The 26407-nt window shown below is 43.1% G+C and overlaps 1 protein-coding gene across 2 annotated transcripts in view; it reads left to right on the top strand.

Moving 5' to 3' along the window:
* The window catches only part of AFF3 (ALF transcription elongation factor 3), a gene marked incomplete at its 5' end in the record, with an annotated part of 565770 nt that extends 541781 nt beyond the window's left edge, over positions 1-23989 (top strand). For both annotated transcript variants that reach the window (XM_079720377.1, XM_079720376.1), the window contains 7 exons: positions 8448-8511; positions 11020-11156; positions 16107-16178; positions 18215-18308; positions 20418-20467; positions 20605-20828; positions 23793-23989. In XM_079720377.1, coding sequence (XP_079576503.1) covers positions 8448-8511; positions 11020-11156; positions 16107-16178; positions 18215-18308; positions 20418-20467; positions 20605-20828; positions 23793-23914 — 763 coding nt within the window. In that variant the 3' untranslated portion in view covers positions 23915-23989. The remainder of the gene's footprint in view (positions 1-8447; positions 8512-11019; positions 11157-16106; positions 16179-18214; positions 18309-20417; positions 20468-20604; positions 20829-23792) is intronic.
* Between the last annotated feature and the right edge of the window lie 2418 nt (positions 23990-26407).

The raw sequence follows: 26407 nt of genomic DNA, 5'->3' as shown, positions 1-26407 counted from the left end.
AAGTGTCTCCCAGGTTCAGTTGGTATGTCCTGAGGTCCAGTGGTAGGAACAAGGGTATATGATTGATTCCTTCTCAGTTATTAATTGAGGGAAGATGGAGGCACATGGGTGGCCTCTCCAGGAAGCTTCCCTGGGACCACAACCTCAGCCGCCTCCTGCTACCTCTCTGCTCTGCACCAGCTTCAAGGACCATGACCTGGCTCCTGTCATTTTCCTTGACTTCTCCTCACTAGAGGTGTCAACAGGCAGTGACATGACCAAAGAGAGGCCACCAGAAGGAAAGAAAGAACTAGAGAATTAGCAGCAGAATGACTTAGAGTTGATGGAAATCCAGTTATAGTGCTCCAATGAGTAACAGATGCCATCCTGTCATGTGACTTTTAAAGCCACATCACGTAGCTTTTTTTTAAAAAAGTAAACTCATCCTTTTGTATTACAAATACTCGTTAACGGTTGAATAAACATGCGATTCAGACAACAGCCACCCGAATCCAGTGGGCACTCAAATAACAACTGTTGAATGGCCCCAGCTGAATTAGAATAACATTCCCAGGAGGTAGTGCCTGCATCTTTTTTTCTTTCTCTTTCTGTGAATGTAAGGAATCTACTACTTGCAAGTCAATTTAACTTCACGGGCTTCCAGGCCCTTTTCCTAGGTCACTTACCCGTCCAACAGGCACCAGTTGGTGCCTTCAGGATGTAGACGGAACTGAACCGAATAATTTGTTTTAAAACTGTGATCCAGGTCAGCCTGTCCTGCAGGATCACCCCTGATGTTTAGCCATGCGCCACTTTCTCTCCTCGAGAGCCCTGATTTTAAGGTGACACTGGTGTAATTACCAAACTTCTGTTTTAAAAAAATCTGTAAGGATTTATGTCCATGAGTGACAGCACTTGATTCAACTCAAAACCTAGAAACGGATCTTATTAGTGCAGAGCCGTGAGCTGTAAATTACTTGGTGTCATAATTAGTGACAGGGGAGTTCTTGGCGCTGGAAAATCCAGGGAACAATTGTGTCACGAAGTCCTCAGTACAGACGTCAGAGCAGAGCTGAGTGGTGAAATGTTTGGCCTCTCTTCCCACGTGCCATATTGCTGTGCCGGGGAGCCAGAGAACCCCGGGTGCCAGCCCTGCCTGCTGTTTCCAGAAGGATGTGCTGTCTCTTGCCCACATTTCACAAGGAAGAGTCAGTCACAATCATCACTTTCAGCCACACCACCAAACGTCCCATCTGTCCCCGTGGCACCAATACCAGGAGCCCAACTACATAAACCTCCCAACGCCGAGAAAAGACTCCCTTGCCACGGGGTGCTGAAGCCCTGGCCTGTGAGGTGTGGCTGGCAGGGCAGGAAGAGGGAGTCGGTGTCTGTGATATCATGATGCTCAGCAGCCTCATAGCTAAAAGGGTTTTAATTTTATAGAGGGTGGAAGATTCCTGTATGTGAAAGGCCAGATGATTGAGTGAGAGGACACCAGCTGAAATCCTTGAGTAGGTGATGTTACATCAAGGCAGGGCGCGCCCACGGAGGGCCTGCTGTGGCCGTTCTTCCTCTCCCGAGGGGCTTCCCTTTCCCAGTCCCTTCAAAGCTGGACCCCACCTTTCCAGATATACCATTCATGTGCCTTTCTGTTCTTCATATGGAATTTTTTCACTTATGAAACCCCTCTCAGCCAGGTTTTTATTTTTTTCTAACCAAAACAGAAAGAAAGGGAAAAAAAGGACTTGGCTGGGGGTGTTGGGAGGGCAGGAGTTGGGCACAAGGCCTTTTAGATCTCCCTGATTGAAATCTGAGCTCTCTGATCATTTTAAGGGCTTGTCAAATGATTTTTATCTTTTGTGTTTAATTTTTTTTTATCAGTCATTTTTCTACAGTTATCGTGGTTTATTTTATTTATTTATCTTTGGCGGCGTTGGGTCTTTGTTGCTGCGTGCGGGCTTCCTCTAGTTGCGGCAAGCAGGGGCTACCCTTCCTTGCAGTGTGTGGGCTTCTCATTGCAGTGGCTTCTCTTGTTGCAGAGCACGGGCTCTAGGCGCACAGGCTTCAGTAGTTGTGGCTCGCAGGCTCTAGAGCACAGGCTCAGTACTTGTGGTGCACGAGCTTAGCTGCTCTGCAGCATGTGGCATCTTCCCGGACCAGGGCTCGAACCTGTGTCCCCTGCATCGGCAGGCGGATTCTTAACCACTGCACCACCAGGGAAGCCCTTTTTTAATTTTGGATTTTATATTGGAGTATAGTTGGTTTACAATGTTGTGTTAGTTTCAGGTGTACAGCAAAGTGATTTAGTTATACATATTCATATATCCTTTTTCAGATTCTTTTCCCATATAGGTTATTACAGAGTACTAAGTAGAGTCCCCTGTGCTATACAGTAGGTCCTTATCGATTCTCTGTTGTGTATATAGGAATGTGTGTATGTTAACCCCAAGCTCCTAATTTATCCACCCCGCCTTTCCCCTTTGGTAACCATAAATTTGTTTTCTAAGTCTGTGAGTCTGTTTCTGTTTTTTTTTTTTTAAAGCGCTTCAAATGCTTGCCTTTTAAATTAATTAATTTATTTATTTATTTATTTATTTATTTTGGCTGTGTTGGGTCTTCGTTTCTGTGCGAGGGCTTTCTCTAGTTGTGGCGAGCGGGGGCCACTCTTCATCGCGGTGCGCGGGCCTCTCACTGTCGCGGCCTCTCTTGTTGCGGAGCACGAGCTCCAGACGCGCAGGCTCAGTAGTTGTGGCTCACGGGCCCAGGTGCTCCGCGGCATGTGGGATCTTCCCAGAGCAGGGCTCGAACCCGTGTCCCCTGCATTAGCAGGCAGATTCTCAACCACTGCGCCACCAGGGAAACCCTTTTTCTGTTTTGTAAATAAATTCATTTGTTAAATATCACACCCAGAGAAGAACAACCATCACATTGATGTTTTTCCATTTCGATAGAAAGTTGCTTATGCTCACGTGACAAAAACCTGCCATTTAGCCTGTGTGTCCTGGAGAGCACACGCCATTTTCTATGTGTGGCCGAGAGAGGAGTCACCTGCAAGAGCCTGTGGCCTGTAGGAGACACAAGGAGTGATTGCTTATGGTTCTGAGAAACCAGGGACTCGGGGTCCCAGCCAACATCAAGGGTGTAGAAACAAAAGCTGCATTTGAATCCTTGCTGCCGAAAGCAGTCTTCCTGCTTCCTTCGGGAAAAAGCACTCGTAAAGCCAGCGGCAGCACGGGGGTCCCTGGCTGCGTGGTGCCCTCATCAACAGCATCCACTTACTCAGTGCGTGAAAAACAATTACCTCACTTCTTACGCGTTCTTCTTGGTAAAGAAAGTACCTCACAGCTTGGGCCACAGTAACACCTCGGGGACTTATTAAATGACAAGCTGACAGGCTATCAGATGACGAGTTCATTTGGTGTGCAGTTGCCCAGTTGTCTGATTTGGATTTCAACTTTCCTAAGAAAATGATCCCCACTTCTGCTATGCCAAGGAACCCGTTTGTTCAGACACGTTGAGTTCGCCGTCTCTGCCAGTTTTCACAAAACAGGCTGGTTTTGCTGAGGAGGTGCATTTCACAGAGGTAGGAATCACAGAAAGCAGCCTGCCAGCCTCTCCGTGGGAGAGCGTTCAACTCCATCTCAGACACAAAGGAGAACAAAGAGCGAGGTTGCTCCAATACGCCGGTGCCAGAAGAAATTTTAGGGTATAGCTCAGCCCCCACCGCTGCTTAGAACTAAGGTGGCTCGTGCGTAGGTGGGGGCAATGAGGGGTGAGGAGGACTCATTCCCTCTGGATCAAGTGCTCCCATTTTTTTTTTTTTGCTGCTGAGAGCTCTTATAACAAAGATACATGTGGCTCGGCGTTGGCTTTTGGATCACTCAAGCCCGGTTTCTGAAGAGCCCCAGAGACACGGTTAGTTACATGCATGATGTTGAACTGTACTTTTCTTAGGGTTGCTCAGGTATCATCATCACATACCATCGCTGTGAGAAACGATATAAAGAACGTTATGATCACAATGAAAAGCAAAACTCTTTAAGTTTTCCATGTAAAAGAAAAGAAAGAAGATTCAATGAAAAATGAGTTTGAACGCTGCGATCATTAGATTCATTTTAGTGCCTGTGCCATGTTATATTCTGTAACTGCCACAATGGTGACAGCAGTTTTACTTTCCTGCTGACTTGAAGGTCACCATTGGAGTGATGCCTTCATGACAGCACGTGTCCACTGCCTTGCCGGACAATCTGGGTGACATCCCATCATCCCACTGCCTTTATAATGATCTGATCTAGGAGTGTGGCTCTAGAAATCACCTGAAAGGAAAAAAAATGGACCAATCATCAAGCAATCTTCAGTGACTCAGTGTAATAAGCCCTCCATTAGATGCAAAGATGAGAATTCTTATGTGATCCTAAACAGGCCCTGATGGTACATTTCTTCAGCATCTCAGGTTAATGTTGCAGCTGCTGTGATGTAGTCAGAAAATAGATGTGTTACTTATCCACCTACACTATTGTGAGAGTTTGTGACTCAGCCTCCGTCTCAGGTTTAAAGAATACACTTACATGCTACAGATAAAAACAGCATTGATTAAGGTACCCGTATTAGGAATTAGGTGCCACTGCCACCCCAGGGGTAACTAAGAAGGCTAACAGATGCCTTTGCTTATTACCAAAGTAATTCTTTCGTGAAAACGAAATGCATTTGAAAAAATGATGATCCGTTAGTGACGAGGTCTACAAAAAACAGGGCAAGAGAAAAATGACCAAATTCCTATATTGGAGTGTGGGACAGATAATGATGTGGAGAATTTCAGGTTGCCATGGAGATGTTCTCTGGCTCATTGCCTTCGAGGCTGCACCCCATCAGAAGTCAACCCTCTCTCTCTCTCTCTCTCTCTCTCTCTCTCTCTCTCTCTTCGAAACTCAAAATATGAATGCAGCGGGGGGGTGGTTCATTTCTCTCCTACCATGTACCTAAGACTACAAGGTGGGCAAGATCAAAGAGGTCTACAACAGGGCCCCCGCTGAAAATGGTCCAGCTGCAAAATTGCATACATGCAATGACTGTAGCCCAGGACAGCTCAGCAGGTAATTAAATGCCTGGAAGTGAAGTGTAAACAAGAAGTGGTATCTGAGATCAGGAAAGACATAGCTGATCATGGACCAAAATTACCAAGAAGGCCTTATGGCCTAAGAATTTGAGGGACAGGTAACATCTGGCTCATCATAAGCACTTAATGAATGAGCAGAGAGGTGAGTGTTCCAGGAAGGACGGAAGGGATGAGCAGAGCTTGTAAGACAGCCATGGCATGTCACCCAGACAGGGAGGACACCGCTCTGGCTGTGGCTGAGGGACTTGGTGAGTAAGTGGTATGGTAAAGAGGGTTAGGCAAGATTATTGGAGACCTGAACTGCGATTGGAACTCATAGGCCCTGGAGATGGATTTTAGGTCTGTGAGTAGGATGGTGATGTAATGAAAGCCACGTATTACAAACATTGGTCAAGGGTTAAAGCTCAGAATAGATTGGATGGGTGTGAAACTAGAGGCCAGGAGAGGTGATGAAAGCCTAGACTTGGTGGATATGGTCACTGGGGAAAGAAAGGGATGTTTACAAGGGAGCATTCATAGCATTTGATAACAGTGGGGGAGAGATGGATGGGGATGCCTGAACTCTTGTCCTGAACACATAGGCTCCAGGACTCCATCTGAAGCTCAGGAGTCAGTTCTCAGTTTGGGCAGAGGTAGGTCTGGTCTTCTGCTTTGGGGCCTTCAGCAAAAGGACAAACGAAAGATATTGCGGAGGATTTTTAAGGCATGAAACTCTTCTGTATGATACTATAATGGTGGATACGTGTCATTATACATTTCTCAAAACTCACAGAATGTGCAACTCCAGGAGTGAGCCCAAATGTAAACTGTGGACTCTGGGTGATGATGATATGTCAGTTTAGGTTTATCGATTGTAACAAACGTGCTGCTCTGATGGGGATGTTGGTAGTGAGGGAGGTTGTGCACGTGCAGAAGCATGAGGTACCCAGGAACTTTTCATACTTCCCACGTCATTTTGCTCTGAGCCTACAACTGCTCAGAAAAATTAAGTCAGTCCATTAAACAACAAAAACAAGAACAAAAATAATGTAAATTGCCACAGTCAGCATCAAAGACCCCACAGATAGCCAGTATGTGTTCAAAGGTCAATATGTGGACAAAGAAGAATAAACCCTCGTGAAAGTCAACTAAAACGCCATTCAAATGGAAGAAGCGTGAACATTGAGGAAATAAACTAGAGCAAGAAGAGCTGGTCAGAGCAGGGCCTTCCTTTGAAGGAAACCTCAGACCTCACCCACCAGTGAAGACCCATCATGATGAATGAAAGAGTCCAGGCCTGCGTGGCAGGAAAAATGGTGAAGGGCTCATGATGGAGAAACAGTTTCATTATGCACGTTAGGGAAATCCTGCAGCCATGTTCCTCATTTCTTTGTTGGAAAAGTTAAAAATTCCCAGCATGTTACCACAGTACTGACAATATTTTATGCGGAAGAAGAGATAGAAAACCAAGGTCTTTTTCTTGCTTCTGTGATTTGTGACTCAAAATTAAGCATTTGCTTTGATCCTGGTTTATCTGTTTGATTGATTGATTAAAACCATTCAACTGAGGATTATAGTTTTGGATGGTAATGTCATTGACATGGTATGTGTGATTTTTCTAAGCCTTTTGACCCCTTAGGATAAAAGGGTGCTCTGACTACCTAATATTGCATTGGGGAAAAGACCCCTTGGCTTAAAGAAGCCAGTTCAAAATAAGTCTGTTAAATAGGTTGAACAGTTCATGATTAATATTACTATTTACATCTTATCTCCCATTTAGGGGGTCCTGGCTTATGGTGTGTACATAAATAGGTCAAGTTTACTGATTATATAAAGACCCATAATGCAAAACAAGTTTATGCTGATGGTACCTAAAGTATGTAGATTTTTAAAAATCTATCCAGGGCTTCCCTGGTGGCGCAGTGGTTGAGAATCCGCCTGCCGATGCAGGGGACACGGGTTCGTGCCCCGGTCCGGGAAGATCCCACATGCCACGGAGAGGCTAGGCCCGTGAGCCATGGCTGCTGAGCCTGCGCGTCCGGAGCCTGTGCTCCACAACGGGAGAGGCCACGACAGTGAGAGGCCCGCGTACCACAAAAAAAAAAAAAAAAATCTATCCAATGAAGCATTTAAAGTTACTGTCTGATGAGTAGTTTAGTGTAACTTGGGGTCATGTCACACACGCAGATCCATCTCTGGATGAATTCCTTTTATCTCCCAGCAGAGTCAGTGCTGGCCAGGGTTATTGTTTTAATAATGCCCATGTCTGGTGTTAATGTTTACCAGCCAGTTAATCAGAACTAGAGAGAATACATGCCATGTTTGCATTGTGACAAGGAAGACATCATTTTACAATTAACTTTATTACAACTGGAATGTAATCATACAGCAGCACCTCTTTTCATTTTTTCATTGCAAAGCTTTAAAATAATTAGATATAGAGATACAGGCAACTTTGGGTACCATTTATGCATACAAACAACACTGATTTTCATAAGGGTACAGAAATATACTCAGCTGTACATATCCATACAATTATTATGAGGTATCTTTGCCATCTTTACATTAAAAAGGGATTGTTTTGTGTAAATAACCTGTGAAATAAGATTTTGCACTTGTTTTCTTCTTTTTTTTTTTTTTTTTGCGTTACATGGGCCTCTCATTGTTGTGGCCTCTCCCGTTGCGGAGCACAGGCTCCGGACGTGCAGGCTCAACGGCCATGGCTCACGGGTCCAGCCGCTCCGCGGCATGTGGGATCTTCCCAGACCGGGGCACGAACCCGTGTCCCCTGCATCGGCAGGCGGACTCCCAACCACTGCGCCACCAGGGAAGCCCCGCACTTGTTTTCTTAACCGTGCAATAAAAAATCTGATTCGTGAATTAGGTACTGGGGATCCATGTTAAAAATCACTGTAAATGTATATATTTATTTGCATATATTGAGTTTTTTGTTTTTTTTTTTTGTAGTACGCGGGCCTCTCACTGTTGTGGCCTCTCCCGTTGCGGAGCACAGGCTCCGGACGCGCAGGCTCAGCGGCCATGGCTCATGGGCCCAGCCGCTCCACGGCATGTGGGATCCTCCCCAACTGGGGCACGAACCCGTGTCCCCTGCATCGGCAGGCGGACTCTCAACCACTGCGCCACCAGGGAAGCCCTTGAGTGTGTTTTGAATTGCTAACTTAAGAGAAATATAATCGTAGTCTTTTACATATAGGCTATAGTAGTTCGGAAATGCAAAAGAAAAGAAAAATACTTGATTCCGTCTTAAGAAGAGTCTTGAAATTGTGCTTCAAGTGTGAGCAAAGGAAAGAATATTTTCAAAAGATCTTGCACTTGCCCAGTAATGACGTTTCATATCACTCTCTCCCCGTAGGCCACGCAGTGCAGATTATTTTATGCAAGAAGCTAAGCGAATGAAGCATAAAGCAGATGCAATGGTAAGACCTTTTCTCTCCAGATCCGTTCCTCCAAATGACGTTTGTACCACAGCTTCATCACTGGGGCAACATAGCTAGGGTCATTATAAAATCTATTACAAGGATGGCTGTGTCTGTTAAAGGCAAAAATGTTTATTTAATCCATTGCTCATCACCCAATAAATTATGACCTCAACCAATAATGTCTGACTGGGAGGAAGCCCTGGATAAACTCATATTTCAGTTTAGACCTAAAGTTTGAATAGGAACCAGAGGCAGTGGAGTCAGTGGGTGGTAATAGTTTTTTTCCTTAAAAAAAAATAACACCCAAGTTAGCATATTTCTCCCTTGTTAGCCTGGCCAACACTTGGCTTGGTCCCAGGATCAAATCCCTTTTCAAAAAGACTTGTGTTCTTCATAGGTACCTGCCAAAATGAATTTTTCCTATGAATCTGGACAATCCAGAAACTATTTCACTGCACATAAGACCCTGAAGTTGTATGATTTGATGTTTTCAGAGAGTAACTTTTCTGACTTGGATAATTTATTTGAGAAAGCTTAAAGCCTTCAGGCAAGAGTTAGAAAACTTCTGGTTTTTTCTACAAGAGATCATATGGTTGTTCTGTCAGAAGATCTCATCCAAAGGGAGTCTTTCCCATCTAGTAATTCTAATTCTGCTCCCCTCCAGTGCTCATAAGTGAAATCAGGGCGCTGGAGGTGAAGAAGGCATTTCAAATGACCTTCAGAGTATTATTCCAGGGTTGAAGATGCCTAAACCACAACTGTACCCCACCCTCCCAAGGCTACTGATGTTGCCCACCAAGCATTTATTTAGATGAAGCTAACTGCCTAGGTCCACTGGTGTACAGAGAAAGAGCCACGGGGTGTCAGAAAATACAGAAGGGAAATAGGAGGTAGAGTTTTTGTCCTCACAGTCCCACAGTCTGATGGAGAGTTCTGGTCCCCCGAAGAAACCGATGCATGGTCACGTTGAATTTTAAAGCAGAATGAAATGTCCTGCCTGAATCATCCAAGGTTTACCAGGCTTCCTCAGTCGGTGTCATCTTGCCCAACCTGGCCTTTCCCAGCGACACTCTGCTCCAGCCATGTTGGCCCCCTGCCACCTCTAAGCACACCTGACTCGTGCCAGTGGGCAGGTCTTTGCACCTGCAGAGCCTCACACTCACATGCACACCCACACCTTCAGTGTCCTCCCCAAATTCAGCCAGATCATGCTGTTCCTTCCCAGTTTCCTCCCCAGCCTCCCTGTAGCCCCATCACTTGCTCCCTCCCTGCCCTCTCTTTGGCACTGGACTCCTTGCTTTGCGTTCGGTTGGTTAATCACAGGCTGCCTTGCACTTTGAGCTATCTTGTGAGTGCACATGTTTTCTCTCCAAATAGATGTTCCTGGAAGGAGCTTTTGTGTGTCAAGTACAGACCACACAGAATCAGGTGCTTTAGCAAATACTTATTGAAAGAAATGACTTCCTTAATCTGAAAGCACTGCCAAGAAATATTGCTCTATAGCCTCTTAGGTTTATAAGCTGTTTAAAATTTTGACTTGCTAATGCGGGAGAATTCTGCTCTACGTTTCCCTTTCCTGAGGTGTCATGAATAATGAGAGGTTTTTTTAAGAGGCAAGACTTAGATCAGTAGTTAAGAGTATCTGTGTAATTCTGTTTTGATTGATGAAGGAGTGTTTGAAAACTGCGGAGATGATGCAATTCAAATTTAGAATGTGTCATTATCCACCTAGAGGAAGAATGCATGGAACCATGCACGAACCTGATGTGTACGTTTAGACTTATGAGAACCTGAGAACGTAAAGCTGATTCTTGGTTATCCTCACTGATATGGGTAAAGATTAACATAAAGTTAGGTACCTCCTATAATCCCAAAAGGTCCTTTTTTCATTCTATTCATTTTCAACATTGTGTCCTTCAAGCTGAAATCATGCCTTGGGCTTTACCTCCTCTCCCTTTCTCTCCTCACCCTCACGCTTAGGGTGACGTTCTAACTGCTAACGAAACAACTAAAAAATACATACTTAAAGGAAGGCATGGAGATGTAAATGTCAGAAATAGTGTAAAAGATAATAAGGAAGGCCTTAAACCATCAAAGTGAGCGTATACCCCAAAAGTGTGAGAACTATTACATGGAGTCAAGCCTAGGAACGTAGATATGTATTTAGCACAGCGGTGAGGACCAAGGAGCGAAGTTGACAGACCATTAGGAGCTGGAAAGAGGGCAACAGAAATTAAAGCAACCGTGAAGTTCTGCACAATTCTGATTGGCAGTTGTGATGTGGATGTGGTATAATTCTGTAGAACCATTTACTCACTTACCCTAAACCAGTAGCAATTTGCGAAAATACCTAGAGAAGGTATTACCCTATTTCTCTCTTCTCTCAGCTCCATTCACAGGAGTTTGGAACTTCAAAGTCGGGTTTCTCAAAGTGTATAGATTATGTGACAATGATGTTTGAAAAACTATTCCTAAGGAAGACACTGTATTAACTCTCTTGATCAGGTGGAAAAGTTTGGAAAGGCTCTGAACTATGCTGAGGCAGCCTTGTCATTCATCGAGTGTGGAAATGCAATGGAGCAGGGTCCAATGGAATCCAAATCTCCTTATACAATGTATTCAGAAACAGTTGAGCTCATCAGGTAAGCGCCGTGTTTTCTTGCTTGGGGGCAGGGGTTGGGGGTGCAGGGAAGAACGTATATAAGTGCTGTGAACACAGAAAAGAATGTCAGCCTGCACTGTCAGCTACCAAGAACCAATGTTCATCCCCCGAATAAGAGTGGACAATCTTGCAAGACGTTTTTGCAGAGCCTGCCTCCTTCGCTCTCTGTGTGAGTGCCAGGGGGGTGGCAGCAGCGCCTCTAACCCCACTGGCTGCAGAAAGGAAGCTGAATCTGAGGGAGATGTGAGATGTCTATGTCACCCAGCTGGGAAGTGGCAGAATTTGAATTCACTACATCTCCATGCTGCTTTTTTTAAAAAATCTGATCCAGATTCATATAATCTAAATCCTAACTTCATCAGTAAATGATTCAGGAGTATTTAATGAAAGGAAAGAAGATTCAAGGGGATTTTAGGAAAGGAAATCCATCCTACACGCACTATCGGAAGAGGTGCTGGCGTTGTTCTGGTCTAAGACTTGGACGTGAGCGCCATCCCCGGGCCTGGGTTAAGACCTGTAGTATAAGAAGCAGGGTTTCTGACAGGGGCACAGCAAGGACTTGGGTGGGAGACTCTTTGTCTTCCATGATGGCAACATGGAAAGGCACATCCTTAATGTCTCTTTAATGAACCATTAAGGGAATTTCATCCATTAACACTACCAGGAACCTTCGTCATATGTTTTATGTCTTTAGCTGGTTCAACTGCTTGGGATAATGTCTAATACCCGTTATGTGAAATAATCTTTCCCAAAACTAACTTTAAGAGACTTTTCTAATTCTGGAATTCTAGGCAACCTAAGAGTAAATGTGGTTTACCATGTCTTACCATTCCAGATGGAAGATTTCTAGTCATCCTATATTTAACCTTCTTGGTATGCATTGGCCCAGGTTTGCTCCTTGGTATTTTACACTATTCTCCTTCAGGAAATAGGACAGGATGACAGCCTTTGACTTTGTCATCCCAGGATCAAGAACACATCATCTTCAAAAAGTACTTCTGAAGAATGTTTTGAAAGTTAACACTGTTAACAACCATTTTTCTTATTAAAATATTTCTATTACACCAATGTATTGGTGATTCCTTCATACTGTTTTCTTACATGGTACAGCATTTTGGGCAGTGAAGAAAAGAAATTGCCATAGTAAAAAAAAAAAAAAAACTTAAAATTACTTTAAGAGATCCTAGATTCTGACATTTCTTCCTCAGAATAAGGCACAGACTCAGATGCCCACAGGCAGGCGTGGAAGAATATGGGTGGAAGTGGACAGGCACAAAGCCATAATGTGTTCTAGAATGTGAGTGCCTCAAACAGAGGGATGTTTTTGGTTTTTGTTTGATCTGTTCATTTATGTGGTCATAACCCCTGGAAAAGATCTTAGAACATAGTATGTACTCATGAATATTTGAGGAATGAACAAATAAGCAAGTCACAGGGCCTCTGGTGAACTGCATAGCCTGCCTAAAGACATTCAAACTTTAAAAAACAAACAAATAAATCCAAACAATCATAAAAGCCTGATGTCAAATAAACTGGAGGTGCTGATGTGCACACCCGCTCTCCACCAGAGATGGGACCTTGCGTGGGTGGAAAACACAATCCATTTTCTAGATGATTGAATAGAATCCCTTAAGCTACTCCAAAAACTAAGATTAAAAAGAGTTTTTCTTATCTGAGTTAGAAAACAGCATTAATATACCACTTGAATCTGCGTGTTGCCCACCAGGTTTGAGACTCCCCTCCCCCACTGAGAGACACTCGGGAGCTGGGAGCACTCCCAAGGAGGATCATGCCACAGGTACCCAGCTTAGGATGTGCTCTTTGTCCCAGTAGGCAAGAGAATTCCTTTCTCCACCAAAGGACACCAAGTGACTGGGGGACACTGGCCAGTGGAACCCTGCCACCACAGATCAAAATTGCACCACAAAGCCTCCGAAAATTAAATTGTAAATGGAACCACAGCCCACAGAAGTAGGTTATGACTTGCCTGCTAAACCTAAACAAGGTGACTTCCTTTTACAAGAAAAGATTTAAATAGGACCCAGGTGTCTCCTAACATAATAGCCAAGATGTCCAAGATACAATAGAAACTCACTCATCATACCAAGAAACAAGAAAACCACAACTGAGATGAGAAAAGACAATCAGTTGACACCAATAACCAGGATGAATCAGATGTTGGAATTATCTGACAAGGATTTTAAAGCAGCCATCATAAAAATGCTTCAACAAAAAATTACAAATTCTCTTGAAACAAAAAATGAAAGTCTCAGCAAAGAAATAGAAGTTGTTTTGAAAAAGAACCAAATGGAAATTAAAGAACTGAGAAATATAACAAATAAAAATCTCACTGGAGGGGCTCAGTAGTAGAGTAGAGATGACAGAGGATAGAATCAATGAACCCGAGAACAGAAAATAGAATTTACCCCCCAATCGGAGCAACAGAGAGAAAACAGACTAAAAAAAAAAAAAAGTGAATAGAGCTTCAAGCACAATGACAGTAGAACCTCCATGTCATTATTGGAGTCCCAGAAGGAGAGGGAGAGAACGGAACTGAAAGATATTTTGAAGAAGTAATGGCTGAAACTTGCCAAATTTGGCAAAAGACATAAACCTACAGATTCAAGAAGTGGAGAAAAACCCAAACAGCATAAACAGCCAAAGCAATGCATGCCAAGACACATCAAAACGACATTTCTGAAAACTAAAAACAAAGGGAAAAAAAATCCTGAAAGCAACGAGAGAGGAATGACACATTACCCATAGGGGGACACCAATTCAAATAACAGCTGACTTCTTATCTGAAACCATGGAAGCCGGAAGGGAGTGGCACAACATTTTTTAAATGCTGAAAGAAAAAAACTGTCAAACTGTGAACTCTGGATTCAGTGAGACTTCATTCTTCAGGAATAAAGAGGAAATAAAAACATTCTCAGACTAAGGAAAATGAAAAGACTTTGTTTCTAACAGACCTATCTTTAAAGGTTGGCTAAAGGAAGTTTCTCAAATGGAAAGGAAGTGACAAAAGAAGGAATCTTGGACCAACAGGAGGGAAGGAAAAACAACGTTAAGAGCAAAACTATGGGTACATGCAATAAACTATTCTCTTCATGAGTTTTATAAATCATAGTTGATGATTGAAACAAAAATTATACCACCATGTGATGCTCAAGACAATGTTATTTAAAAGCAGTGAGGGCTTCCCAGGTGGCGCAGTGGTTGAGAGTCCGCCTGCCAATGCAGGGGACGCGGGTTCGTGCCCCGGTCTGGGAAGATCCCACATGCCGCTGAGCGGCTGGGCCCGTGAGCCATGGCCGCTGAGCCTGCGCGTTCAGAGCCTGTGCTCCGCAAGGGGAGAGGCCACAGCAGTGAGAGGCCCGCGTACCACAAAACAAAACAAAACAAAAAAAAATAAAATAAAAGCAGTGACATGGGGGCTTCCCTGGTGGCGCAGTGTTTGGGAGTCTGCCTGCCGATGCAGGGGACACGGGTTCGTGCCCCAGTCCAGGAGGATCCCGCGTGCCGTGGAGCAGCTGGGCCTGTGAGCCGTGGTCGCTGGGCCTGCGCGTCCGGAGCCTGTGCTCCACAGCAGGAGGGGCCACAGTGGTGAGAGGCCCGTGTACTGCAAAAAAAAAAAAAAAAAAAAGCAGTGACATGGAAGTAAGGTTTCAACTCTTCAAGCAAAGTAGAAAATATTGATACCAATAAATTGTGATGAGTCACATATGTATCTTGTAATACCCAGAGAAACCACTATGAAAACTAAGCAAAGAGATACACTCAAAAACACTACAGTGGACTTCCCTGGTGGCATGGTAATTAAGAATCCACCTGCCAATGCAGGGGACACAGCTTCAAGCCCTGGTCTGGGAAGATCCCACATGCAGCAGAGCAACTAAGCCCATGCACCACAACTACTGAGCCTGCGCTCTAGAGCCTGCAAGCCACAACTACTGAAGCCCGCATGCCTAGAGCTCGTGCTCCGCAACAAGAGAAGCCACCGCGATGAGAAGCCCACGCACTGCAACAAAGACCCAACACAGCCAAAAATAAATAAATTAAAAAAAACCCACTACAAGTCTGCATGCTATGGAGATAGTGTAATAACAGTATCATTTCTTGAGCAATTTGCAATAAGCCAGCCTACTATGCCAAGAACTTTACAAGCACTCTCTCACTTAATCCTTACAACAATGATATGGGATCCAAAGTACTCATCTTACTTTATAAATAAGGAAATGGAGGCTTAAAGCTGTTCATTTGTCTAAGTTCTCACAACTATAAGGACTTGAACCCAGGACTCCCTGACCATTCCATATACTGCCTCAGCTCTCTCCAAGTGTCTGCAAGTAGCTTGGTATATTATTGGAGAAAGGAACAGCCATAGACCTCTGGTTCAGAGAAATAAGTGAGATTGAATAAAGTTCATAAAATCTACTAGTTATGCATCCAGGACAGTTATACTACTGTCAGAGTAAGAGTTCCATAACAATAAAAAAGGAATAAATCCAAGCATTCATCTGAGTACAAGAAATAAAAATTTTTCTGGAGATTGGCCTGGAAGGATTGACCTTTGCTCCCATCTTGTCAGCCACTCAGCCATAAATCAGAATTTGTAAAAATGGATGTGTCACCATATACGTGGATAACGCTTGAACTGATACCGCTCTTGACCATCTGTAGCGTTTGGACTTGTGCTGTTTAAAGAGCAGAAAGCTGCTAGATGTTCCTAAAAGCCATTTTGTTCTAGTCATCACAGTCATGTCATGCTTAGAGAAAATTAGGCAGCCTCAGCTGGCTTCTAAGAAAGAACTGTCAGCAAGCACTATGAAAAACTAAGTATTGGGCAGAGAGAACTTCCATCCTAGAAGATGTTCTGTTGTTAATAAGAAAGCTTTAATTTTTTGTTTTTCTTTCCTTTTTTTTTAAGATATGCTATGAGACTAAAAACCCACTCAGGCCCCAATGCCACACCAGAGGATAAACAGCTGGCTGCATTATGGTAAGTGCATCACATCAGATTAAAATAGCCTCCCCAGCCTCGTACATCTTCACTAGCAAACCAGGTGCTGAAATGCATGATGGTTTCCTAGCGCTTCTGACACACCATACCAAAGGCAGTTCTCATGGTGGCCAGGGAGAGCCTGCGCCCTGCTGTCCTGTGCATGAGGTGAATTCACAGTGATTGAAAACCAACAGGTCCATGACCCAAGGACCCATTTTTCTGTGTGTGTGTGTGTGTGTGTGTGTGTGTGTGTGTGTGTCTTAAAATCAGGTAAGTCTGTGTTTTCAATCATTTGAATGTGAATTGTGCCAAATGTAATCTCTTGTGTTTAACATTTTAGAGGCAATCAAAATAATTCATCTGTCTCTTTACATGTGGGATTAGTAGAACTGAATCAAGATGATGGATTCAAGTTCTCAACCCATTAAACTGAGGAGCAGTTCATTCCACTTTGATAATAAAAGCAATATTTAAATGTTAATCAACACGTAATAGGTTTTTTTTTCTATAATGGTGACAATGATAATGATTATAATAATAATTTTCCCCATGACGTCTCCTTAGTACTCCCTCAAATCACAGGACACACCTCTCTGTTGGTTCCTCCTGTGATGGGGAGCCAAAATGTCTTTCTCTCTGATGGTTCATACTCCACTTTAGAACCTGGTCTGCAAGTTGGAGAACCGAATCTCAAAATAATATAACAGCAACATACACAAAAGAGAATACATTAGTTTTGCATCATCACGTCCTCTGGAGTTTGGTGTGCTAAGAAGAGACTCTTGGTCAAGGGTGTATTGTACAACACAGGGAATACAGCCAATATTTTGTAATAGCTGTAAATGGAAAGTAACCTTTAAAACTTGTATTAAAATAAAAAATAAATTGAAAATTTTAAATTGAAAAAACATTTTTAAGAGACTATTAAGTCGTATTTGGTATGTTGGTATTCTAGTATGTCAACACCAGATCTGAGTTAGCAAATAATTAGGAGTGGAAAGAACCAAGGAAAAGTGGATCTGGAGAACAGGGGGAGGGAGAAGGGTGAGCTGGGACGAAGTGAGAGAGTAACACTGACATATATACACTACCAGATGCAAAATAGATAGCTAGTGGGAAGCAGCCGCATAGCACAGGGAGATCAGCTCGGTGCTTTGTAACCACCTAGAGGGGTGGGATAGGGAGGGTGGGAGGGAGACGCAAGAGGGAGGGGATATGGGGATATATGTATACGTATAGCTGATTCACTTTGTTATAAAGCAGAAACTAACACAATATTGTAAAGCAATTATACTCCAATAAAGATGTTAAAAAAAAAAGTGGGTATGGCTCAGGAAATGCTTTCTGTGCTCTTTTCAAACTTTAAGTTCCTTATTAGGATTAATAAATTAACAATGGTTAGTTAATATTGTATAAAATAGAATACTAGTATGTAAATAACAAATATATAAACTGTAACATAAAATAGTGACTACTCCCAGTATGGTTTTTATAAAGTACATTCGTATCCGTTACCTTATGTGAACTAATTATAGTCCAGTACAGTGGTAGGGAAGGGAATAAAAACAGGTGAAAAGGCTGGCTATTCTTTTAGCAAAGCCGCTGCCGGAAGTCCAGGGTGTCAAGGCAAATCAGAATAAGGTAGTTGTGCCCTGAAATTCACCCGGTAAGCAGTGAGAGCTGTGTGCTAGAGCTTCCTCCCTCCTCTCATGGAGAGAGACTGTCTCCTAGTGGTGGAAGAAGAAATGACAAGCCCCTCAGTCCCAACAAAGAAGCAGTAAAGCTGCTTTCTGTCTTCATATTTATATTCTTTAGTTATATCTATTCTTCATTTATTCATATTTCTTTATATGAAGTGATATACTTGTGGAGTAACTCCTTGAAATTTTGAGTTACATTGAACAAATAGGAAGGTCAGATGCCCACCATGCTATAGACCTGGAGTGCACCTGGAACAGCAAGATTGTTTTTAAGTCTTGTTAGCACAGGGCCCACTCATACTTTCGGGGCCTATTTCTCTTTTTCTGCTGCAGTTACCGATGCCTGGCTCTCCTGTACTGGCGGATGTTTCGACTCAAAAGGGATCACGCTGTAAAGTATTCAAAAGCACTTATCGACTATTTCAAGGTACTGTCTGGCTAACAGGCGACATGTTGTACCCAGTTGTCTCCCTGTCAAGGACATTTTCAAGGTAGAATCCATTGCTTTGGGGGTAATACAGGAGCTGATATCCACACGAACCCCATTTACGACATACTCGTGGAGTTCACGGCTCAGAGGATGGCCTTGAGAGCCCATCTAATTTATCCCTCAGCCTGTGTCCAAGTATTGTTATAGCCTCTAGAGAACGAAGATCCCGTTACCTATCCCAGTGTCCTAGCAAATCCATCTTTATAGCTAACATAAATTGTTCATGTTCACTTAGAGCTTCTTCCTCTGAGAAGTAATTCCTTAGAACTTCCTCTTAGCTATCTCCAGTAGCTAATTTAATTTTTCATAAAGGTGTTATTTTAAATGGTAAGAAATGGCTTGTTAGAACCCAGAGGCACTAGAACAGTAGCAATGTGCACGTATAAGGATAGAATTGCAAACCGTGCTAACTTTTACCTATCTCAGGGGATGAAGTCACTTTCATGGGGAGAATGAAAAAAGGGGGGGAAAAAGACCAGAAAACCTCTGATGTACTGTTGTGAATAATTCATCTGAGATTTCTGGGCCTCTTCACTGCCCATTTGACTGTAGAAAGAAGAAATTACGCCATTTCTACCTCCACCGGCTGTTTGTCAGATATACAACCATCATTTTCGATCTTTAATCCCCAACCTCCACTTCTTGGAGATGATCTCTGATGAGCCGGCTGTGTTGGGCATTCCGTGGATGATGTCCACCCAGCATACTGTCTCCTTTCTGGTCATGCATGCAGTGACCAGGAGCTAAGCCATTGTCTTGGTCCATTGACGGTCGTCAAAGTGACAAGTACTGACACTAAGCCTTTCCCTTTACTTTGGGCGCCTAAGGTCAAGATAAGTAGTTTTCAAAAATTTAGAATCTAAGAGCGAATACTAAAGAGAGTTATTACAGTCAAGCAAAACGCTTGAATAAAGAAGGAATCTGAACTCTGTAAGCCACAGAGGTTACAGCAGAACTTTTAAGGGATCCAAGATGCTCTTAATGTCTGTAAGCAGTCCATGAAACTGTACAGAATGAATAGAGAATACAACTTAAATATCAGAGCTTCCCCCCCAGAAGGTATCGGTAGATACCCTAAATCAAAGGCTATTTAAATACTACTTAAAGTTCAGAGATTATGAAACCTTTAGGAAACAATGATAATTGGTCCATAAAAAATGAGTTTTATCAGTACAGCTGGCTCTGAATAAAAGGCCTTTGTCCCCACCCGTGTTTTTCTTATAGTCACAGGACTTTAGTGGTAGGGGAAGAGGCCTGAAGGCTGTTTTGCCAAATTCCCACATGTAAGGCCATTTCTTACCGTTTTGATAACACCTCCACTAAAAACTAAAAATCAGTCACCACTTCATAAAGTTCTCTTTAACCAAAAGAAACACTTTGTCTCTGGGGAACCAGGCTGAGGCTATTTTCTTGTCTCTGGAAGGGAAAATTCAATATTATAAAGTCCATTTTCTCCTTAACAGTCTCATAGACTTATGTCCCAGAAAGCATTATTGGGCTCTCAGGGAGGAAATCTATCTGTACATTTAGAAGCTTTCCTTGCCAAAGGCAAAAATGTCTTTTAAATGCCTGATGCAAGCAACTGGCTCATGCAACATATCCTATATCAGAATTTTAAATAAATCGAATTTTTGAATTCACTGTTGTTCAGGAAATACATTTTAATCTGTTCTTTTAGAAACAATTAAGAGCAACTTCCTTTAAGAGAAATACTTTTAAGCTTCATAAGTTAAAATGGTAACAGTTGATGTCTCATATTTTCAGGCATTAAATATATGTCAACAGTTTCCGCAAATATGCCCTACGTTTAAAAATAAGACATTCTCATTGTGTCAGTGGGAGGGGGCAGCTGCCTCCCACTATCTTCCAGAGAGGAAGCCAATAGCCTAGTAATTAAAAACTCCCCAGATCCAATTTCTGTGAATCTGCATTTTAGGTACAATGTCAGCCATTACTTCTCTCCACGGTCACCTGAGAACATGTTATTGTGGGCTGTTTAAACTCAAGCAGATGTTACTTACTGTCAATGTTTTTATTTTCCTGCAGAATTCATCTAAAGCCGCCCAAGCCCCATCTCCATGGGGGGCCAGTGGAAAGTAAGTTCATTTTTCCAAAGTGAAGGTGATAAATGAGATGTTGCATGACGCTGGGTAAGGTGCTCCTCTGCTTACAGTGCCCTGAGGGGCTGCCCTACCAACCTCTCCACTTGTTTTCCTATGCTCTCCCCTTCCAGGAGCACTGGCACCCCATCCCCCATGTCTCCCAACCCCTCCCCCACCAGCTCCGTGGGATCTCAGGGGAGCCTCTCCAATGGGAACGCCCTGTCCCCATCAACCATCGTCAGCATCCCACAGCGCATCCACCAGATGGCAGCCAACCATGTCAGCATCACCAACAGCATTCTCCACAGCTATGACTACTGGGAGATGGCGGACAACCTGGCCAAGGAGAACAGAGGTGTGTGTGCCTCTGGGGAGCGTGTGCGTAGTTCAGCCACAGCTCAGGGGGACACCCTGATCCTTGGGCATCAGCGGGCGAAGAAGAAATAGTAGAAGCTGTCACCTACTGTGTGAACTCTGCCTGACTTCTCCCCCTCACTCAGGGCCTCCTGTGCCTTTACCTACCTTTATCTTTACTGTGGGAAAGATCAGAGATAGTGATGGAGATAGAGATGATATAGGTACCAATGTTACAGATACAAATTATATAGATAAACACACACACGTTTTTTTCCTTCGGACAATGAGCTCCTTCAAGGTAGGGATTACATTTTATTCAACTCTATATTCCTAAGACCTGCCTAGTGCCTAGAACACAGTTGGGGATCTGAAGTACTGGATGAATTAATTAACTGATGAGTATGAACGTTGCTAGCTATTGAAGTGATAGCTGGTTACAACTGAAAACGTGTTTGATGGGTAAGCTGTATTTCTTTTTAAATATTTGTTTTTACTGATTACAAAAGGAATGCATGTTTACTGTGGCTAAATTTGTAAAGTACAAAAAAACTATAGAGAAAAAAATTTTTTGATCATCCGTAATCTTGTCACTAAGAAATAACTACTATTAACATTCTATTGAAAAAAAAAACCTTTTGAAATTTCTTCTCATTTTCTCCAAATATGCATGATTTTTACCAAAATAAGATCATAGTATATATACAGTTTTACATCCTGTCTTTTCTTCATTTTACATTATATCAGACATTTTCTCATGTCACTAGCTCATTCAGAAACACCTTTTATGATGACTCTCTAATACTTTCAAAATAGAGGTATGCAATCACAAGTATCATGATTTCTCAAACCATTCCCCTGTTGTTGGACATTTGTGTTACTTCCAATTTTTTCCCACCGTTACAAATAACGTTACGATAAATATCCTTTGATTTCCTTTGATAAATATCCTCATGTCAGTCGTTCATATTTCTGATTACTCTCAGAGGAGGGAGTTGTAGAAGTAGAATGTGGAGGTGAACAGGTATAGATTCTTTTAAGGTATCTATTGGTATATTATTAACTTTCTCCCATAAGATTATACCAATTTACTGCTCTTTCTCCAGTGCTGGGTGAGAGTGTAAATCTGAGCTCACCGTCAAGCCATTAAAGGCAAATTTTGTTCCCATGGTAACATGTGCCTCTGAGGCTAAGATCGGGATGTCCATGATGAGATGAGGAACCAAAGGCACAGATAGGCCTGAGTACGTGAAATTGATAATGAAACCAGACAAGATGTGACAGTAGTGCGGCAGTGATGCACCCTGAAACTCCAGTGGGGTGCCAAGGAGGTCAGTGCCAGGGGCTGAGGCCAGCAGGCTCGCCAAAGGAGCTGGCACGGAACAGGGTTTTGAAAAGCAAACAGTAGTTGAGTGGCTGAGATGGAGTGGGGTGCATGTCACAAGTGGGTGAAACAGAAGGGACAAATGTACAAATGTCCGCGGCCAGTTTGGGAGAGCCTGAGCAGGCCAGGCTCCAGATGGCACTGCCAGCTGCTGCCAGACGTCCCTCAGCAGAGCTGCACATCCGGTGCAAAGTCCGCATGGCTTTCCCAGACGTGCCCCTCCTCCCCTGTTCTTCTCCTGACCTCCTGCCACACCGTCCTCCCGGCCACCTGGACCCTGGCTCTTCTCGGAGCCTCCCCAGCAGGACCTCATTCAGCACGTACAAGAGCGCCTTTGAAAGAATACTCCCAGCTTCTTACTTTCAAGGAGTGCCGTTCAGTGGTCCAGTTAGGGCAGCCTGGCAGCCACATGAATTGATTCATCTCTCTGAGCCACCAAACCGTGATCTCTGCGATGGCAGAGCCTACACATGCTTCATCTCGGTGTGCTCCCTGCCCCTGCCCTCCTGTACCTAGCGTGGTGCCTTGGCAGTAATACATGTTTAAGGAAAGGACAAACCCAGAGAATGTCCAAGGACTAGAAGGTGACCTCAGTAGAGGTGTTTCAGAACCCATCTGTGAACAAGGACCTACAGTATAGCACAGGGAACTAACTGTACTCAATATTTTGTAATAACCTACAAGGGGAAAGAATCTGAAAAAGAATAGATATATAACTGAATATATATAACTGAATCCTGAAACTAACACGACAGTGTAAATCAACTATACTTCAGTAAAATAAAAATAAAAAACAATTTAAAGAAGCTGGATGCTCCAAAAAAAAAAAGAGAGAGAGGGACTTCCCTGGCGGTCCAGCGGTTAAGACTCCGTGCTTCCACTGTAGGGGGCATGGGTTTAATCCCTGGTCAGGGAACTAAGATCCCGCATGCCGCACGGTGCAGCCAAATAAATAAATATAAAATTTTTAAAAAAAGAGAAAGAAAAACCTGTCTCTGTTTGTCTCCAGGAGCCTGGAGCCCCCTCCATCGGACTCCCACCCTCCCCCGACAGGGGCTCAGCACGTAGCACAGCTGAGGACAGTGTAAGGGATAAGAGAGCTGCAGGCCAGGTTCAGGGTGGGACGCATTACTGCACAAGGAGAATGCAGCCTGAGGAAGTACATTTTCTTTGCTCTTTGGCTAAATAAATGCCATTCGTTTGGGTTGGGTTTGATTTGGTTTTGCCATGCCATGTTTCCTTTGTTTATTCAGAATTATTTCAGTAAAATACATACATATTTTTCCTCTCTATCTACATGTATATATTTTAAACATGAAGAGTTAAATCTATTAAAATCAGTGTACTTACAGAACAGTGAAAAAATGACATGTAGAACACACAGCATCCATTAAATTCAATATTGTAAATGTCACTCGTTTGAATTAGAAGTCGCCAGTTGAGGGATTATTGGGATATAGGTGAGCTCTCGGGGGCTTTATTTTGTTAGGTTGAGCTCATGTCAAGTGATGGGACAGAGAAGGCTTGATTTATAAAGAGGACCAAGTGTGTGTCCCTCTAACGACCCTCTCTTTTTCCTAGAATTCTTCAATGACCTGGACCTGCTCATGGGGCCAGTCACCCTGCACAGCAGCATGGAGCACCTGGTCCAGTACTCCCAGCAGGGCCTGCACTGGCTGCGGAACAGCACCCACCTGACATAGGGACCCCGCCTTCGGGCTGGAGGGCACTCTTGTCTTCACGGACAGCTCAGCATTTCTGGACACTGTGCTCCTGAAGTTCCCAGCCACAGCATTTCTCAAACGGCGGTGAATATTTTCTCAGCATCGAACAATGGTCTTTTCTCCCAGGGCATGTGTGTTTGTATGTGTGGGTGTAGAAAAGCTGCCTGTGTAAGTGTGTAAGAGACACAGCTCTTTAGAACACGTTTTCTTTGTCTAGTTTCCATAATCCCAGGCTAGACAAAGGGATCAGACGTTTCTGATTAGAGAAAACACACTTACACACACACACACACACACATACACACACACACACTTTCTAGTTCAAAGCTAAACCGTGACTTCTTAGAACATTCAACGAAAATCTCATGGGTTAGTGAACCAGGTGCAATACAGCACACCAAAAGCTTGACTGCCAGCTAAGATGATCTTAGTTCTTATACTTTTGATTACTTTCAGTATTAATATACTCTCCCCCAATTATTATTTTTTTGATTGTGTGTATTAATGGGTAATTGAATAATGAAAATAAGTCAGTTATTTTTGTGCTGGACGTTTACTAGATTGCATGTTACCAAATACCCTGCCTTTTGTCTAGTACCTGCCCCCTCCAGCCAACTTTACTGTCAACTAAACGTGTTAGAAAACAAGTGAATTGACTCCCACGGGCCTTCCCTGCCCTGCCCCGCAAAATAGTATGACCGTGACACTGAGATTTGGTAAAACCTCAGTGTCTTTGAAAATTCACCAACATGAAAGCAGCAACAACTGCTTTTGCGGGCTCAGTGAGTAATTGAAATCACACGCACACGCCAGGAGCCCGCCCGGCACATGTGTTTCTTCTTCCTGCCACTGTGACCCAGGGGCTGTGGAGCCACATGGTGTCTGTCGGCCGATATTTTTCAAGTGTTTTCTTTCCATGATAGCTTTCTTACCAGTTTTCTTGGCCAGATGAGGACATTACCTAGGATGTCCGTTCACTCGGATCTGTATCTGTTGCTTCTCAGGCCAAAAACTATTTGCTATCGTGATTCTATCTAATCCTCTCACTCTTGGAGAAAGTGCCACTGCAGGCCTTGAATGCATTTTGATCTGGGCGATGTGTTTCAGGCTTTGATCAGCAAGCTGCTTACTCTACAGATATAAGTTATTCCTGCAAGGATCGCAGTTCTGTCTGGGGTAGCAACGACCAGTCTGGTATGTTTCCGTCTTGTCCTTGATTCTTTTCTTTTCTTTTCTTTTTTTTTTTAATTAAGTTTACATTTTAGTTTTTTTGACATCTTTGTTTACAGTTTTTGTCTGAAATTTATTTCTTTTATTGTCTCTCGTCATACCCTAGATTTGGTCTTCTTATTAAATATATTTGGATATAAAAATATTGGTTAAAAAAAAAAAGAAAAACTCCTGGAAAAGAGGATATACTTCCTATACTTTAAAAACAAAAACAATGACCTTGAGGCCTCTCACTTGACAAAATTGCCCCAAGACGGCCTGAGAAAGGTGATGTGATGTGTGGAACAATCCATTTTTCAAGGTGATGGTAACACAAAACGTTTATAACAGATACTGATGGTCTTATTGGTTTGGTTGCAATGTTAATATCTTTGTCAGCCTGATCTGTAGGTGGGAAATAAGATTGCTGTCATTCCCTAGCTCTAAGCGCTGATTTAAAACCTTACAAATGATTGAACAGCTTTGGTGATTTGAAATTCATTTAAATGAACAAGTGAAGGCTTTGTGCAATTTGCATTTGGCGTTGGCCTTCAAGCATCTGGAAATATTAACAGTACTTCTTTTTTACATTTATTCAACTGAGGTGCTTCTGACATTCCTTTCACTAATTGTTGCTAGAGTTCCCAATCCCACTGGAGTCTAACTTAAGAAATTTTGAATTTTTTTTTTTTTCTGGAAGACTGAGGCTTAGTTGTACTCACTCCTGCTGAATTCTGATGAAATGTTCAGACTCTCATATAAAGGGATGGCCCCCAGGGTCCATGGTGCATCCCTGGGGTGCTTTTCTGGTCTTCCCCACCTTTCAGTCTCAGGCCTCGTGGTGGTGTTCACGTGATGTGCTCAGCTGTGAAACCCATTTAAACACACAGGTGATCTCTGGCTACTTGTGCAAGCAGCACCACATCAGCGCTCGGTGAGCCGCCTTTCCAACAAAACGTGAAACTGGTCATTTGGGGGCCGTCACAGCACGCCGTTCTCAGTGTCTTTTGTTTCATTGGTAGAGCGTGTTGGGGGCAGTGGTGGCAGTGGTTTTTCCTTGCTTTGGCATTGATGCTTTTGATAAGGAAGCATCTTTTGATTGTTGCTGGTTTCTTTTAGTTAGCTTTGTTCAAAGTAGAAATATCTTTCTTGTGTTTTCTGGTTATGAAAGTAATACATGCTCATGGTAGAAATTTGAACAATACAGAGAAGTATAAAGTAGGAAGTATTCAGTCCCATTCCCCAGAGACAACACTGGTCATC

Source organism: Hyperoodon ampullatus, assembly GCF_949752795.1.
Source record: "Hyperoodon ampullatus genome assembly, chromosome: 15".
Lineage (NCBI taxonomy): Eukaryota > Metazoa > Chordata > Mammalia > Artiodactyla > Ziphiidae > Hyperoodon > Hyperoodon ampullatus.
This window is presented reverse-complemented; position numbering and strand designations above follow the sequence as displayed.